At 40.9% G+C, this 18,061-nt stretch overlaps 1 protein-coding gene across 4 annotated transcripts in view; it reads left to right on the top strand.

Moving 5' to 3' along the window:
- Positions 1-18,061, top strand: part of LOC147022221 (protein sidekick-2-like) — a 676,300-nt gene that overhangs the window by 618,915 nt on the left and 39,324 nt on the right. For all 4 annotated transcript variants that reach the window (XM_085892916.1, XM_085892915.1, XM_085892914.1 and 1 more), the window contains 3 exons: positions 2,985-3,146; positions 4,628-4,753; positions 14,905-15,069. In XM_085892916.1, the coding sequence (XP_085749042.1) occupies positions 2,985-3,146; positions 4,628-4,753; positions 14,905-15,069 (453 nt within the window). The remainder of the gene's footprint in view (positions 1-2,984; positions 3,147-4,627; positions 4,754-14,904; positions 15,070-18,061) is intronic.

Genomic DNA, 18,061 nt, shown 5'->3' with positions numbered 1-18,061 from the left:
ATGCCAATTTTGTGTCATTAAATTGTTGTCGAATTTTGTTTGCTTCCTTTGCTTACAACAGATGAATATATTTTGTGTTGAAAAGGAAAGTTTCCTTCCTGGAGGTGAAGCTACACCTTTGCATAACTTAATGCAAAGCAACCGCAGCGCTAAACTACCAAAGGCAGTTTTAACAGCCAAAAAAGAAATACACGAAAAAGATCCGTCTTTGTTTCAAACTGTTAAAGAAACTTTCTCATTGGTATTCCCAGATGCAAATGGTTTGGGTTTTAAAAACAAAAAGTGTGTTGTGGGTTACAGAGTGTTATCACATGTGAGGTCACTTAATGTCCCTGGGTCAATAACAAACATCATCGCTCTACTGCTACTACTTCTATTACTACTAGTACTACTTCTTAATGACCAAAATTATTCCCACCTTCTTGCAAGGCCAGGCAGCACATTTTAGGTTCAAGTTTTTCACGAAGCAGTTGACCCAGATGTTTGACTGAAAGTGATTTGGGCAGGAATTTCTAATTTGTTCAGTGTGTCGACGATAACTCGCCTATTCGTCATGAATAAACCATGGATCTTTAACATATCCACAAACGACCAGCGTCACCAAGCAAACAGCTGAACATCCTTCCGATGGGTGCACGCATCGTTGCATCACCCTGTACACAAAACACCAAGGCGACAGTTTACAACCCCCAATATCCAGGCTGGACAGCTCGAAGGCGAATGTGCATACCTCGAGGGTATCCTGTCATCCCATTTTCCATCATGGGTGAGACACACAATTGGCAATGAGTCTCTTATTAGTGTTGTTTAACTTAATTTATTGTAATTGTCAAATCTTCTCTCTTAATGATATTGTCACTCAACCTTTATCATTGTCAATGCTCGTTTGGATTTACTTTCCTTTTTATAATCTCATTGATATTAGAGTTTATAAAGGAAATTATATGAGTTTTCACAAATTGTCACCCAAGCTGCACTTTGGATTTAAATCAACATTGGTTATTATGAAAATACTTATTCTTGCTTCTTATAAACGACGTAAACCAATGCACTCACCAAGCATTTTACAGTTTGTTCACGTTTGTAATTACGTCTCGTTGTGATCAGATTGTCTCAAGTAAAAGATCTGGATACAACTTCCCTTTGGAAGCTTAACATTAATGGGATCTCTTATAGCTGCTTATGGGACTTGCAGATCAGGAAGGGTCCCCATCAGGCCAGGGGACCCTTCTTCATCTATATGCTCCATAAGCACTTGTATGTCAGGATGGGTCTTCTAACTTTATTACTATATTCCTGGCCTGAAAGTTAACTCTGTTAGAATACTCTATGTTTGAATGTACAGGGAATTTGGAATCTGACCATGGCACTGGCCCAAATTACATACCTTTCATTTTGAAACAAAATCATGACAGTTTTATTCTCTTCAAGCAATAACAATCATTTGAGACTGCTGACAACTTTATTGGACCAAAGCTTCATCGTGCAATGACTTCTGCTGGCATTGCATCAGGCTCCAGTTTTATACTTGGTCCTAACCCCAAAGGGATTCAAACCCAGAACAAGAGAGCTTGAATCACCCTCAATGTAAGTACTTAAAATGTATTATCTTCAATGGAACATTTTAGTTGAACATCCAATCGATGTTGTTTTGGGTTTAATCAAAAGTGAGTCATTCGAGACACTTCTAAGGACAGAATGCTGTTCGATGCTGAATTCACCTGGGAAGTGTTAAAACTTTTATATTGGAATTGCAGTTCTATTGGGGTATTGTTAAAACTGCAAAACTTAATTAACACTTGAAAATTTATTAATTCCTACTTCACTGGCATGACGGCCGAGTGATCTCGAGTCTCGCTTTGATTCCTTAACAGATTGCGTTGTGTCTTGTCGGGAGATATTGTCCACGTCATTCCTAATTTTCATTGCAAACTGTTATCCTGGTGCTTTTATGTCTGCAAGTTTGTTTTGAAGGGTGTAGGTCCCTTGTGGTTGGGGTTGCCTGCACTTGCTCGGCATCTTTAAAGGTATCACGGAAATGGTTAGCACAAAAATAGTCACTTGGGACACAGACACAATCCAATTCCAAATTATCACCTGTGGGTAGAGAGCATGGTGAGAAACAGCTTGCCTCATCAGATCCTTCGTGACTCACCAACTGACCTAGGGAAATGAATTAATGTTTAAAAAAGACAACTCCTGCTAAAATATCCGGTGTGTGCAAAATGTTCTTCGATGCACACAGTGCTGTTGGATAGATGATATTTGTCTTTTTATGGGACACATTTTATTCATCTATTTGTGCAAGAAAAAGTGAAAATCATAGCTGTCTGACCTACCTCAAGGGGATTTCAGGTACACAATAATAGAAGTGGCATCAGTTTTGCCAATTGGCTTTCACACCACAATGCTATTGCTCTGTCTTTGTCAAAGCATATGCTTAAATCGTTATTTTTCAGTGCACTCTATTTATGCATCAAGAAGATGCTTGGCTATGAACTATGGATTGATGCTTCGCAGGCTGGGTGTTGCATCACAAAGTGCACTGTCCCATGGGTGGACACTAAGCTGGGTGTCCTATCTATGAGCATTAGTTGGTGGACGGTGTTAACCCCACAGTTACTTTGGACAAACAGTAGATGGGTTATCGCCAGCACTCTGAACGAATTACTAATTCCTGTCCAAATTTCCGTCAGGTGAACGTCAGACATGAACATCTGGTTCGTGAAGTATTTGGACCAAAACCTGTACTCAGCCAACCCCATATTTTAAAGTAGCAGTTGTAGTAGTAGTCGTAGTATTAGTAGTAAACTATTTTCAAGCAATTGAAAATGAACGAAGAAAATATTTAAGACGAAACTACTGACAGCTAAAAAGTAAAGTGATTTGCATTAAGTTTTGCCTCAACTTGTGAATACACATAATGCTAATTAATGAGTTAAAGATACTAAATTCAATACAAATGCTTCTTCGTGTCATGTCAGGCGTAAGCAAAATCGTGACTGTGGATGTTCGACCAGAAGCAGCACGCTGGCTCCGAGTGAAGGACCTTGTAAAGGGTATGACCTATCAGTTCCAGGTGAAGGGACGAACATTCGCCTATGGACCGGAAGCCAAGGCCAATGTCAGCACAGCTCCAATGGAAGGTTTGGAAGGAATGGGAGTGGATTATATTATTCCTGCTCATGAAATGGCAAATCACTGAGGCTCACATTTAGCTGAGACCAGAAGGATTAATTACATTATCATAAACAGCTCTAAAATATAATGCAGTTGTGAGTAATAAATAATGAGCATAATAACCCATTATTACCCTATCAATGGTTGTCTATACATTGGTTTTGATTTGGCAGATGTATTGGTTTTGATGTGGTCTATACATTGGTTTTGATGTGGCCTGTGAATTGGTTGTGATGTGGCCTGTACATTAGTTTTGATGTGTTCTAAACATTGGTTTTGATGTGGCCTGTGAATTGGTTTTGATGTGGCCTGTACATTAGTTTTGATGTGTTCTATACATTGGTTTTGATTAGGCAGATGTATTGGTTTTGATGTGGTCTATACATTGGTTTTGATGTGGCCTGTGAATTGGTTTTGATGTGGCCTGTACATTAGTTTTGATGTGGCCGATGTATTGGTTTTGATGTGTTCTATACATTGGTTTTGATGTGGTCTATACATTGGTTTTGATTTGGCAGATGTATTGGTTTTGATGTGGCCTGTGAATTGGTTTTGATGTGGCCTGTACATTAGTTTTGATGTGGCTGATGTATTGGTTTTGATGTGTTCTATACATTGGTTTTGATGTGTTCTATACATTGGTTTTGATGTGGTCTATACGTTGGTTTTGATGTGGCCTGTACATTAGTTTTGATGTGGCCTGTACATTAGTTTTGATGTGGCCTGTACATTGGTTTTGATGTGGTCTATACATTGGTTTTGATGTGGCCGATGTATTGGTTTTGATGTGGTCTATACATTAGTTTTGATGTGGCCTGTACATTGGTTTTGATGTGGTCTATACATTGGTTTTGATGTGGCCTGTACATTGGTTTTGATGTGGTCTATACATTAGTTTTGATTTGGCCGATGTATTGGTTTTGATGTGTTCTATACATTGGTTTTGATGTGGTCTATACATTGGTTTTGATGAGGCCTGTACATTGGTTTTGATGTGGCCTGTACATTAGTTTTGATGTGGCCTGTACATTGGTTATGATGTGGCCTGTACATTGGTTTTGATGTGGCCTGTACATTGGTTTTGATGTGGTCTATACATTAGTTTTGATTTGGCCGATGTATTGGTTTTGATGTGGTCTATACATTGGTTTTGATGAGGCCTGTACATTGGTTTTTATGTGGCCTGTACATTGGTTTTTATGTGGCCTGTACATTGGTTTTGATGTGGTCTATACATTAGTTTTGATTTGGCCGATGTATTGGTTTTGATGTGTTCTATACATTGGTTTTGATGTGGTCTATACATTGGTTTTGATGAGGCCTGTACATTGGTTTTGATGTGGCCTGTACATTAGTTTTGATGTGGCCTATATATGGAATGAATAACTAAATAAACAAACAATAAAACACTTCTGAAGCAAAGAATTATGTTTTTCCCTCTTGCTAGGTTCACCAGGACCTCCTGCAACTCCTCGGGTCATTCGCCATGATTCAGAAGTGTCTCTTCAATGGGAGGAAGGGAAACCAAGCCGTTCACCAATGACAAGTTACATGATTGAGGCGAGACCTTCAGGTGAGCTATTTATTTCATTTAAACTGTGTGTTTGACCCTTTGTCTGCAATTTGATATGTACAACACTGCACCATTTTCTTTTTTTCTCAGGTGCACTTACATATGCTACTGAATACAATGGGGATTGTGTGTGTGTGTGTGTGTGTGTGTGTGTGTGTGTGTGTGTGTGTGTGTGTGTGTGTGTGTGTGTGTGTGTGTGTGTGTGTGTGTGTGTGTGTGTGTGTGTGTGTGTGTGAGGGAGAGAGAGAGAAAGATCTCAATTCCCAGTGGAAATCAAGGAAATTTAATCAATAATTGTGTGCATACTGCAGAAAGTGCTGGCTGGTGGGGTGGTTTGGGTGGGAGTGTCTGCATGATGAAATGGTTGAAACAGGCGAATTAAATGAAATTGTCATTGATCCTTTAATTCCGATGAGCATTAATTGGTGAAAAGCAATCGTTGGTGGATTTCTGCCTCAATATGAAACATGCTTTGCAAGAAATCAAGAATTTAGCTCAAAACAAGTGAAGCAATTTGCCGATTTTGTTATCCTTCATCCATGAGTATAGTCAATATCCATCTGAGTATGCATTACCATGTACATAATACACAAAACGAATTAACAAGGATTTGGGGCACCTTGCATTTTCCCAAAGGTTTCCCTGGCAACGGCAATAAAAGTATCTCACGACATCAGCTTATTGGCAAAATGAGTGCACACCATTCAGGGATTAGATCGTTATTAATATCCTGTGAATTTTTATGTGATTTGGTCTTTCTGAGCCACCAGAAAGTCAGTGCTCAGTTATGAAGGTATACTCTCTGCAGGTTGGACAGACAGGATATAATTAATCACTTGATTGGGCTTTGTCAGTTAATGAAGCCTGTATTGCTGCAACACAGTTAATTACCTATTTCATCACAATCAAAGGGCTTTCAGTCAAATTGTAAATTAGGCATTTGGCCAAAAATAGGTCTGCAGGGAAGACTTTCAATCGTTTTCATCATCCTTATCCTCATCATAATAATTATCCCAGTATTGCGTGTTTTAAATGTTGCTTTCTTTGTGACCATTCAGCGAATAGAAAGCAATGCAGAACATTCCTTTTTGCAAAACCACCTTAATTATGTGGTCACTTAATGTCTGTGAGTCAGTGAGACCTTTGAGTCTCACATATGAGGTCACTTAAATGTACATGGGTCATTGGGACATCTTTTTTAGTCTCACAAGTGAGGTCACTCAATGTTCGTGGGTCATTGATACCTTTTTGAGTCTCACTTGTGAGGTCACTTAATGTACGTGGGTCATTGAGACCTTTTTGAGTCTGACATGTGAGGTCACTTAATGTACGTGGGTCATTGAGACCCTTTTGAGTCTGACATGTGAGGTCACTTAATGTACGTGGGTCATTGAGACCTTTTTGAGTCTGACATGTGAGGTCACTTAATGTACGTGGGTCATTGAGACCCTTTTGAGTCTGACATGTGAGGTCACTTAATGTACATGGGCCATTGAAACCTTTTTGAGTCTGACATGTGAGGTCACTTAATGTATGTGGGTCATTGATACCTTTTTGAGTCTGACATGTGAAGTCACTTAATGTACGTGATTCATTGAGACCTTTTTGAGTCTGACATGTGAGGTCACTTAATGTACGTGGGTCATTGAGACCTTTTTGAGTCTGACATGTGAGGTCACTTAATGTACGTGGGTCATTGAGACCCTTTTGAGTCTGACATGTGAGGTCACTTAATGTACATGGGCCATTGAAACCTTTTTGAGTCTGACATGTGAGGTCACTTAATGTATGTGGGTCATTGATACCTTTTTGAGTCTCACATGTGAGGTCACTTAATGTATGTGGGTGATTGATACCTTTTTGAGTCTCACATGTGAGGTCACTTAATGTACGTCGGTCATTGAGACCTTTTTGAGTCTCACATGTGAAGTCACTCAATGTCCCTGGGTCAGTGAGACCTTTGAGTATCACATATGAGGTCATTTAAATGGACATGAGTCATTGGGACCTTTTTTGAGTCTCACATATGAGGTCACTTAAATGTACATTGGTCATTTGGACATTTTTTTAGTCTCACAAGTGAGGTCACTCAATGTCCGTGGGTCATTGATACCTTTTTGTGTCTCACAAGTGAGGTCACTAAATGTACGTGGGTCATTGATACCTTTTTGAGTCTCACATGTGAGGTCACTTAATGTACGTCGGTCATTGAGACCTTTTTGAGTCTCACATGTGAAGTCACTCAATGTCCCTGGGTCAGTGAGACCTTTTTGTCTGACATGTGAGGTCACTTAATGTATGTGGGTCATTGAGACCTTTTTGAGTCTCACATGTGAGGTCACTTAATGTATGTGGGTCATTGAGACCTTTTTGAGTCTCACATGTGAGGTCACTTAATGTCCGTGGGTCATTGGTACCTTTTTGAGTCTGACATGTGAGGTCACTTAATGAATGTCCTTTGGTCATTGAGACCTTTTTAAGTCTAACATGTGAGGTCACTCAATCTACGTGGGTCATTGTGATCTTTTTTTTTTGTCCCACATCTGAGGCCACTTAATGTACCTGGGTCATTGGGACTTCTTTTGATTTTCACACCCATAACGTAGAAGACTTTGTTGTTCAATCTTGGTCCTGCTGGTTTCTCTTTGTCATTTTGTCACTTCACAAACTAGCTCGTTCTACTGAGTTCTACTGAACTGGAATTGCACATAAATTGAGTTGCAAAAGATTCAGCAACAGCTTCCTTCTAAAAACATTTTCTGTTGCGAAAGAAAACCACTGAGTAGGCGGAGAAAGATAAAGTCGTACGTCAAACAAATTGCAACAGAAACTAAACCTATACCATTATGAAGGACCCCCACAGATATTATATAGATCCAAAATCTACTCGAATCTGCCGGGGACAAATGTTCTTTTTTCCACTTCTTTCTTCCCCACGCGGAAACCAATGGAGTGGTATGATTTGCCTGGTATCCGTGCAGAACAATGGCGGATAACCATGGTAACAGAATTTGTTGACCAACACTTCAACTCAATTTTCGGTCAGCAATTGTCGATGCGAAGCGATTTCTTCACATCACGTACAGATTATAGTGTTGTAAGGTCATATAATGTAATGGAGCTGGTTATCATCGTTACCTTTTCAATCTTTGCTTGCGTGGGAACGAATTTTAATGATGATTATGATTTTTTTTTCTTTAAAAATGGACGATTCCGAAATTTTCTAGTCGCTGTTTGTATTCCATGTCAGACCTCCATATTTCCAGATGAATATAATGAACGGTCACTTTTGACCCCCTTTAATATCATCTGCTCATTCCGATCATTGTTTTCACAATTTTGAGCGCGATTTTTATCGGATTTTTTTGATAAAAAATGTAGAAAAATATTCGATTTTTTTCACGAGGCACTGGCTTGGATGATAAGCACTTACATTTTATATGGCCTTGTAATGCGTCTGATTGGTAGACGGAACCGTTCCGGTAATGGAGGGACGGGACTGTGCTGTGTGTGGAGTTAGCGTCGATAACGGAGACCAGATTGCCTTGTTAACAGATAAAGGAGCTCATGGAATAAATACTGCTTCCGTCCTACATGATTTGACCATCAATGTTCGACCAGGGGAGAAGGTACATGTTGCTTGTAGAAGTCGTTTCTGCAACAAAAAGCTCATCGAGCAGGACCGCCGTAAGCGCCAGTCTGCAGGAAGTGCAATACACAGTCCAATGAAGCGAAGATCCCAGGCCCAGTTCATTTTCATGAGTGACTGCTGCTTATGTGGAGGTGAGACTTCGTTAAAGGACTTCAGACTGAACCTCGCATTCACTGTGAGAACCCTAGAGTTCCAGGAGGCTATATTGAAGGTGTGCGACGAAAGGAAAGACAGGTGGGCCACAACAGTCATGGGTAGGATATCATCGGCAGGCGATCTGCACGCAGCCGACGCCGTATATCATCAAATTTGCAGCGTGAACTTCTGAACTGGAAAGCAAATCCCGATGAAGTTTTCGTATGAGGAAACGCCAGGGAAGCGAGCAGGTAGGCCAAAAGATGTCGTCACCGAGAATGCATTCTTAATTGTTTTAGACGAGATGATTGGTGATGATGAAGTACAGTGGACAATTCCAGACATGTGTGCTCGCATGGGAGCAATATGTGAAACTCCATACAGCTGACAATATATCAAACAGCGTTTGACGGACACGCTCGGAGACGCAGTTACTATCTCAAATGTACATGGAAGAGCCAATGTGGTCACTTTCAATATAACTGTGTTGAAAATTTTGCAGAAATTTCATGACACCCCCGCTGTACTGGTGACACGGAATCTGAGAAATGCCGGATAATATCAGCGGCCGCAGCGATAATCAGGAGTGAGACAATCGAGAAGTGCAACATATACGACAAAGAGCACTATCCGGATCCTACAGATTTGGAGCCTGTGGATAAAATGCTGGAGTTTCTACCGGATTCATTGAAGTTACTGTTGGATGAACTGATCTCTGTCAAGACTAAGGCTTTGAAGACGGCGTCATTAGGACAGTGCTTGGTAGAAGCAATCCGACCGAGAGCGGCATTGGCACCATTGCAAGTTGGATTAGCAGTTCAATTGCATCATTATGTCGGGTCTAAATTCTTGATTGACACACTGTATAGCCATGGGTTTTGCTCTTCGTACGCTGAAGTATTAAAGTTCGAATCGTGTGCAGCAGCTCAAGTTCCACTTACAATGGACAAATAAAACGATGCAGTGCGTTCCTTAATGAGTGGGAACGGACATTTTTCACGATCATTATACACGCGAGTCCTCTGAAAAATTTATCATTTTCTTCTTCCTCTCATATCAATGACGTCACTGAAGACGTCATCCTCCGTGTCCGAAATCTGGCACATGCTGACGTCATATACATATTATTATTTCAAGAGTGCCGGTTTTCACATATTATCCTCATTGTCTTGTGATAAAATCTCCTCATTTTCTATGCATATATGGTCAGGAAAACGTGGTAAATGAAAACAAATTTCAGTTTTTAGGCCATAATCTGGTAGAAGGCAGCCATTTTGAAATTCTGTTAATTAGGTAATTTGTCCCCGGCAGATTCGAGTCGATGTTGGGTATTATTATTATTCCCGAAGGGTGTTCTACTCGTTACAGCAGTTTTCATTTATGTTGCAATTTGTTTGACGTTGGCCTCGATTTTCAGTTATTCGCACCCGCCTATTAGGTGATCAAAGGCTCATTGACTCGGTCACTCGGTGGTCCCACATCATCGGCAGTTCTCCGCCACCTGAGAGCAGCTTCAAATTGCCATTGACTAATCCAAGGTAGTTATTAGCAGGAAATGCCAAGGGTGATAATTCCATTTCCTTTTTTTCCTTTCAAACTTTTTTCGACTTGATTCATCCTCCACCATTTATTGCTTCTTCATTTAATGTTCGAAGGAATGTCAGTGTGTGTGTGTGTGTGTGTGTGTGTGTGTGTGTGTGTGTGTGTGTGTGTGTGTGTGTGTGTGTGTGTGTGTGTGTGTGTGTGTGTGTGTGTGTGTGTGTGTGTGTGTGTGTGTGTGAGAGAGAGATATATAATGTACAGTAACTAGTATAAAAACCCATCAAAAATGATGGGTTGGAATTATTTTATTTGAAATGTTCAAGGAGACTGGAAGATAATATTTATCGTAGCAACAAAAGCGTAATTTTAAAACACGACATGGACAAATATGACCCTATTTTCTTTATCTTCTGGGACGTTTCATTTTGACGTGACAACCTCATGAGCAAGCCAAAGTCTGATGCCTCGGCCTAGTGTCAGGCGTGCTTCTGTCTTTTTTTTATTCATTAGACAACCTTCGGATGTAAATGAACATTCGTTTTACTCTGCATGTGTTACACTTAATGTGCAGTGAATTTCACCTCCCTACGCCTTGTATTTATTGTAACTAATATTTATCCCGACAGGAGCGACAGGAAGCATCATGTTGTTATCCTCTCTGGGGTATATAAATTACACTAGATCTAGTTTTGGGTCTGTTCTTCTGTGGTGGACACGATAAGCAGGGGCTTGCTCCATGAAACATTATGATAAGCTTTTTCTACACGTCAACACAGCATTTGTTCAAGGAGGTAAAACGGCTTGGAGAGGGGGGATATTATTGTTAATAATAGTTTTGTAATATAACATTAATATTATGCTATTATCATGAGTATTGAAAGTAATTTTGTCATTAGAAGTGGCCTTGGAAAAAAATGTCAGAAATAGCTATCTTAACACGGATATACACCTTAACATGGACTTCACCCAAGGCGGAACATCTCCTTGGAGAAAGGGGTAAATTAAGTCGCCACAACTTCCATCGTGTGACCCTTAGTCCTTCTGTCAAGTTTGGATGAGATTGGATAAGTAACCACAGAATGTATCGCAGTCAAAAATCTGTCAGACAGACAGACACCAAATTGCGTGTTTCAGTATGATTTTTTTTTTTTTACGTTTCTGTACACCGCCCTTGAGGCCCGGTTGCAAGTCACTATTTACAATTTCAATACAAGAGACATCATTACTCTTTTATGGAAAATGTTTTTTTATTATTATCTTCAAAAATAGACCGTAGTGAGCACATAATCATGTTAAAAGATTGGCCTTTAAACCCCTACTCAAATCGCCATTATGAAGGCTGACAGACAAATACACACTGTGTTTAATATAGGTGGATATGTTAAAAGTAGGACTTTTTTTGGCGCTCTTACCTTTCCTCGGCATTTGACCAATTTATGTTCCTGTGGTCGAGCTTGTCTTACGCAAGAGCAACAGATAATAACTACCAGGGCACTTGGGAGAGCGCATACCTCCATCACGTAATGCCTGACCCACGAGAACATATCGGACTCAATACATTTTTGAAATATTATACTATACAGTACTATATCGTTTTTGGCCCGATCTCTCAATGGTGAAGAATAACTTTAACAATTAAATAATTCTCATATCCAGATCGGGATCCAGATCTTCACCAAAATCTAATCAATTCATCATTGTAACACACCCAAACCTGTCCACCAAGTTTCATTCGAATCCGTCCGCAACTTTTTGAGATATCCTGCACACAGACAAACAAACAGACAGAAAGGGATGAAAACATAACCTTCACATTCAGTGGCAGAGGTAACAAGGAAGTCTTAGCAGGGCCTAAGGTCATTAAGGCCATCACATCTGTGCCAAGGGTGACAAAGGGAAGGGTCAAGGGAATCGGTATAACTTTCTATGTACATTGAGGGAATCTACCACAATCAGAGAAAGATGGCATTAATATGTATAAGCATAAGTACATCAACATCATGGAACACCAAGGTTAAAAGGTAATGGGTTATAAATCAGGAAAACAAGGCCAATCACTTTCAGATTTCCTCGGCATTTGACCAATTTATGTTCCTGTGGTCGAGCTCATCTTACACAAGACTAGGTATACATGCATGTACAGGTGCTTCGCTTAAAAATCAATAACTTTTTGAGCAATTCATTAAGATTCTATTTCTGAGGGGTAATGGATTTTGTCTCTTTATAGTTGGTTTGTTCTTTTATAATTGACAAGATCGAGGCTCAGGGAAGAGTGAAGTGACAGAAAGTATGAACTGCCAGTGGACCAGTGGGGAGCAATTCTTTGAAAAACATGCAAGGGAATGAACTAACAGGAAAATGCGAGTGAGATTGTGGGGAGGTGGAGTAAGGGGGATGGATGAAACACTGCAGCCTACAAGGTCAAGTACTATGATTAAATGAGAAAACCATGACCATGATCAATATGATAATAAACCAATCATGATTATGTAAGTATAAATGCAGGTTATTAAACAATGTTCATAATTTGGAAACCAAATATATTTATATTTGCCCACTCCATGACACAGATATAATGAATGCACATTATTTTATACAATCTGATCCACAGGATGAAACTTACTGATAGAACTTCACCATATTTGAAGTTCGACAGAATGGTGCAGAGGTATCACATTTAACTTTGAGCTGCCTTGTCTTGGTTTGATTCCCGACCCGACTATAGACTGTCAGACCGATCGATGGTTCACATGCAGTGTGTTGCATCCCATTGTATGCCGTCCCTCCGATGGACGTTGTGGTCTGTGTCCCATATGCTATCCTTAGTTGGTGGATGTTAAAGATTCAACAATGTCTTTTGCAAAGATGAGGCGATTTTCATCAATACCCTGCCCAAATTACAAATTCCTCCCCTGATGTAGAGGAGGCACTGCAACAGCTGCACATCTGTGATCCTGGCAATGAAGCAACCGACAGTCACCTGCTGCACACATTTATGGATATCCCTCCTGGGAATGCCTTGATCATGATATACATGGACAATGCTTTCAATATGCAAAAGTGGTCAACCCTTCATTTATCCCATTTACAAAAATTTTATATCTGCCATGGTACGGAGCCAAAGGGAGTTGACAGGTAAACTCAGAGCAAGCGTACTCGCCTTTGGGTTGTCTTTTTGTTTTTGATTCGCGACCCAATTATATTATATATTGTCACCCTGTGTTTTGCAGGCAGGGCATTGATAGCAATAAGTGCACAATCCTTCAGAGGCACATGTTAATCTGGGTGTCCCATCTCCCAGCATTGATTGCTGGTGGGTGTTAATATTCGCACGATGTCTGTTACAGAGTAGGCAGTTGTTTCCGGCATGCTGGCCAATTTACTGTCTCGACTACTGCCCAGGAGAGGCAATGGAAAAGCACCCCGTTAATAACTCCATTTCTATATTATTATTTCCCACATGACATTTCGAAAATGGTAGGCCATTGTGTCCCCTATCCTGGCCAAATTCTAAATTCCTGCCATAACCTGACCTGCACAATAGATGAGTGCTGCTGGGTCTATTTGTCTGCAGAGTTAGCACGAGTGTGGTGTCCCTTCATAGTCATGGTGCATATCAAACCAAATTGGATCAGACCAGACCTATTTAAAGGCACATTCTTGAAAAAAGATCCACGTAATTTTTGTATTTCCATAATGTAGGTGGTACAGCTGGCTTAACATGCTTTCCAAGGGATGGCATGCAATAAATCAAATCCAATTCTCCCAAGATTTTGAACATACAATCAGACCACTCAGCATGCTAACCACTGAGCTGTCATGCGGTTCTTGTTAAAAAACAAAAACTGACTATAATTTGCATTCTTTATAATGTCCTTGCATTATAAGTTCTGTCTTACATGTAACGTAAATAATTTTCGGAGCAAATGCATTCACAAGTGCTTTCCTTATTGAAACATAGATCTTGTTCATGGATCTTTGAGGAATTTGCTAAAAAAAATAATTGAGTGTATGACAGGCCCAGGCACAAATCAAAAAGAGCAGGGATTATTAGTTTTAAATTTTAAGATAATTTTTATTTGCACATTTTTTGCCTTTGGACCACTGTCTCATGTCATCCCCCATCCCTAGCAATGTTCTTTTCTCGGCTCATTAACCCTATCTAACCTGACCCTAAATGTTTACTGATAGTTTTACCGTTTCCTCTCCTCTTTTTCCCCTTTCCGCATTCATCCCTTCCTTTTATTGTCCCATTGCCCCAATATCAGTGTGTTTCCTTTTGACCGATGCCACCGAAGGTAGACGGAGGTTATGGTTTCACCCCTATCTGTCTGTCTGTTTTTCTCTTTGTCTGTGAACAGGATGTCTCAAAATGTTAGGGACGGATACTTGGTGGACAGGTTGGGTGGGTGACAAGGATGAATTGATGAGATTTTGGTGAAGATCTGGATCCAGATATTATAATTTTTAGAGTAATTATTCACCATTGAGAGAGAGAGCCAAAAACAACACATAGGTTTGGTATTGATTGATTGTGGTGAAGATCCAGATCTGGCCTATGAAGGCGATACAAAACGTAAACTATTCAGCCTAGCGGAGGTATGCGCTCCACCGAGTACTGTTCTAGTTACCCTCTGTCACCTCAATTTTCCATGAACCAAGATCCTGTATTTAAAAAATATCCGCACACTTGAATCTCATTCCAATTCTTACCTTTTTCTTGTTCCAGAACAAATGTGTTGTAAATAATTTAAAAAAAACTGTTCAAGTAGCAATCCATTAACATTCTCATGCATTACCTCCTCCATTTGTGATCTCACAGATGAAGGTTTGTGGGACATTTTAATAAAGGACCTTCAAAAAGACCAGACATCATACACATTCAGCAATACTTTACTAAAACCTGGCATCAGCTACACCTTCCGCATTGTGCCGGTGAACTCGTACGGTTGTGGTCTTCCCAGTGAACCTTCAGAGCCATATTCTGGTAAGAATGCAGCCAATTTTAATTCCTCTAGTGTCAAGGTGATGATTCCCAATTCGTTTGTTAATCAAAATTGAATTCGGTTTTTTAATCATTTCGATGTTTAATTTGAACTTGTGAAAAATATTGATTTGAGTTTCAAGAATTCTTTTTCAGGAATTTTATTGTTATTCATATTGTTCCACAATATAATGGTCATGAGACATGTTTGTAAAAATAACTTGCGAATAATTTTTGTGCTTATGGAGTTCTTTGTGAGATATGAACATTCTGTTTACCTGTAGTTTATCATAATGATGTTGGATGAGGGTGGCTAAAATGAATTTAACCTGGATTTGGTTCCAATTTTTTTTAGTAATGTCCATAGATTAATCATTTTAAAGGAAATTTATCTTCACAGCATGGGTAACCAACACCCATAATCACCTGTCTTGTGCTTTAATGAATGTGCTGAAAATCAAGAAAGCAGAAAGTGAAATAGCAAAGGTGGTAGAGCATGAAATAATTATGAAATTGCTGGTCAATGGAAACATCAAGCCTGTTGAAATTTAGACGATTCACTGCACAGCACGATAATCATTACCTCTCAAACTTACAATTACAAGCCTCGTAAACAAACTTTGGATCACATTTGAACTACCCTCGTAGATAACTAATGTCATCTCAACGATATTATTTTGCTACAGCCAAAATATATATATATATATATATATATATATATATATATATATATATATATATATATATATATATATATATATATATATATATATATATATATATATATATATATATATATATATATATATATATATATATTGTTGCGAATTCGCGCCCGCTGGCGTGCGGACGGCCACGTCACTCGAATCGCAACCGCGTAGCCCACCGGACGGACAATTCAGTCGTGACCCTCCGGGAACTATCGCCCGGAGCCAGTCAGGGTGGGCCTTTCGACCTCACCACAATCGTACCAATCGGCCACCCCGCGTAGGATAGGGTTGTTCGCCAAACTCGACCTATCTAATTACCCACGCGGATGGTAAACCGGGCGATCTTACCTCGCCGCAGGTCGACTCCGGACACGAGCCGCTTTGGCGGCCCGTTCCGTACTATTGGGATAACCGAGCGGTGTTATCGTCGACCTCGACGGTTCAGATTATTTACCAGGCGTTTTGCACCCACTACGAACCCTTTACGTGAAGCAGGATGGAGGGTCAATAAAGAAAAGACGAAGCGAAACGGGAAAACAATTCACACAATGCACATTTATTTCCCGGCACACAGAAAGCACATATATACAGCCACACAGTCAAAATGCACATATAGCAACCAAAACAAAAGCAACAACGCGCAGAGTTACTACCGACTACGTGCACACACGGCAACACTTATACAGTTCTACTTTACAGACGGCGCCAACACACATTTACACAAAAGCAAAGGAAAGAAGCCACTCTCATAGACAAAGGGGCAGACACGCCTGAAGGCCAATATGTGCACGTGACCTGGAGGAGCGGGCAGGTCCACGAGACCAGGGGGGTCCTACCCGCGTCCTCGCGACCCGTTGGCGGGCGAGCCACAGATGTGGCCGCGCGGCTGTGCCCCGACTCCGTGCTCCTTGGCGGGTTTCGTTGGCACGACGTTTGGAGTGGGGTGGGAACAGGGGCCCCCTTTTGCACTATCTCAGCGCTGGGGAAAGGGGAATTGTTGATGCCCTGGGGGAGGGAGATGGCTGGCTGGCTTGGGTCCCGCGACGAGCGATCCCACACCGTAACCTCGTCGCCGACCACCGTCCTTCTCGCCTCGGACCCGAGCTCCTTTGCCTCTTCCCGCACCTCTTCTCAGCCGACTCCAGAACCCAACTCTCTCGATGACACTCTCTTCCCCCAGCTCTCTTCCACTCTCCAACCAAATCTGACTCACTCTGCCACGATTCGCCTTGCGCTCGCCATTTTATAGGCTGGCAGGAGCAGCTAATATGCAAATATTCGGATCAGGATGACCTCGGGGGCGGAGCCACGCTCGCCCATTGGTCGGAGGAAACGGGGGCGTGAACCTCCGCTGATCCTAGAATTTGCATATATCGATTTCACACAGACGCGCCGGGAGGCGGGGCCAAGCCACCCGCGCTTGCTAATTGGATGGAGGAGAAGTGGGCGTGTCGCGTTCTTGATCCGAATTTTCCCTCGGAAAGGCCGCTATTTGCGCTCGTAGCTCGGTGCGCTCGGCACCAATCGTGGAACGGGCCTGAGACAGCCCGACGTTCAGTGTTCACAGGTGGTGCGGGAATGGCCGTAGAAGGAGAGAGGTGAAGGTGGTGGAGGGTTTTCGGTGGTGGTTGATGGTTTTGGTGCCGTTGGGATTGGCGGTGATGCGATGTTTGCGGGATTGAGTTGTGAAGGTAAAGGTCGTGACTGTTGGCGTTGTTGTTGTTGTTGTTGTCTGAGGGTTGCTGTATGGTTGTAGTTGGTGACGATGGCTGGCGTGGTGGTTAAGGTGGTTGTTGTGTGATGGCGGTTGAGACGTGGTTGGTTCAAAATAAAGATAGAACAGAAAAACGCCTAACTCAAAGGATCGCAGCCCGAATGAATCACATAAAATCCCTCTATACAACGGGTTTGCGCTAACTACACATGTACTTAGAGATATCTCACCTACGGGCCCTGAATGGTGGTTTGCGAATTTTCACAGCCGTAACAATATATATATATATATATATATATATATATATATATATATATATATATATATATATATATATATATATATATATATATATATATATATATATATATATATATATATATATATATATATATATATATATATGAGGTGTGTTCAAAAAAAATACTCGAATCCAGATACAACAAACTTACACGAATCTCCTTCAAAGTAGTCCCCTTGGGCTGCCACACACTTCTCCCAACGGTTCTGCCACTGTCGGAAGCAGCGCTGGGACGCCTCTTTTGGGATGGCACGCAGCTGGTCCGTCGCA

The sequence above is a fragment of the Eptatretus burgeri genome, chromosome 8 (assembly GCF_056783735.1).
Source record: "Eptatretus burgeri isolate ZD-2024b chromosome 8, Ebu_testis_v1, whole genome shotgun sequence".
Taxonomy (NCBI): domain Eukaryota; kingdom Metazoa; phylum Chordata; class Myxini; order Myxiniformes; family Myxinidae; genus Eptatretus; species Eptatretus burgeri.
The sequence above is the reverse complement of the archived record's forward strand: the minus strand, read 5'-3'. Positions and strand labels throughout refer to the sequence as shown.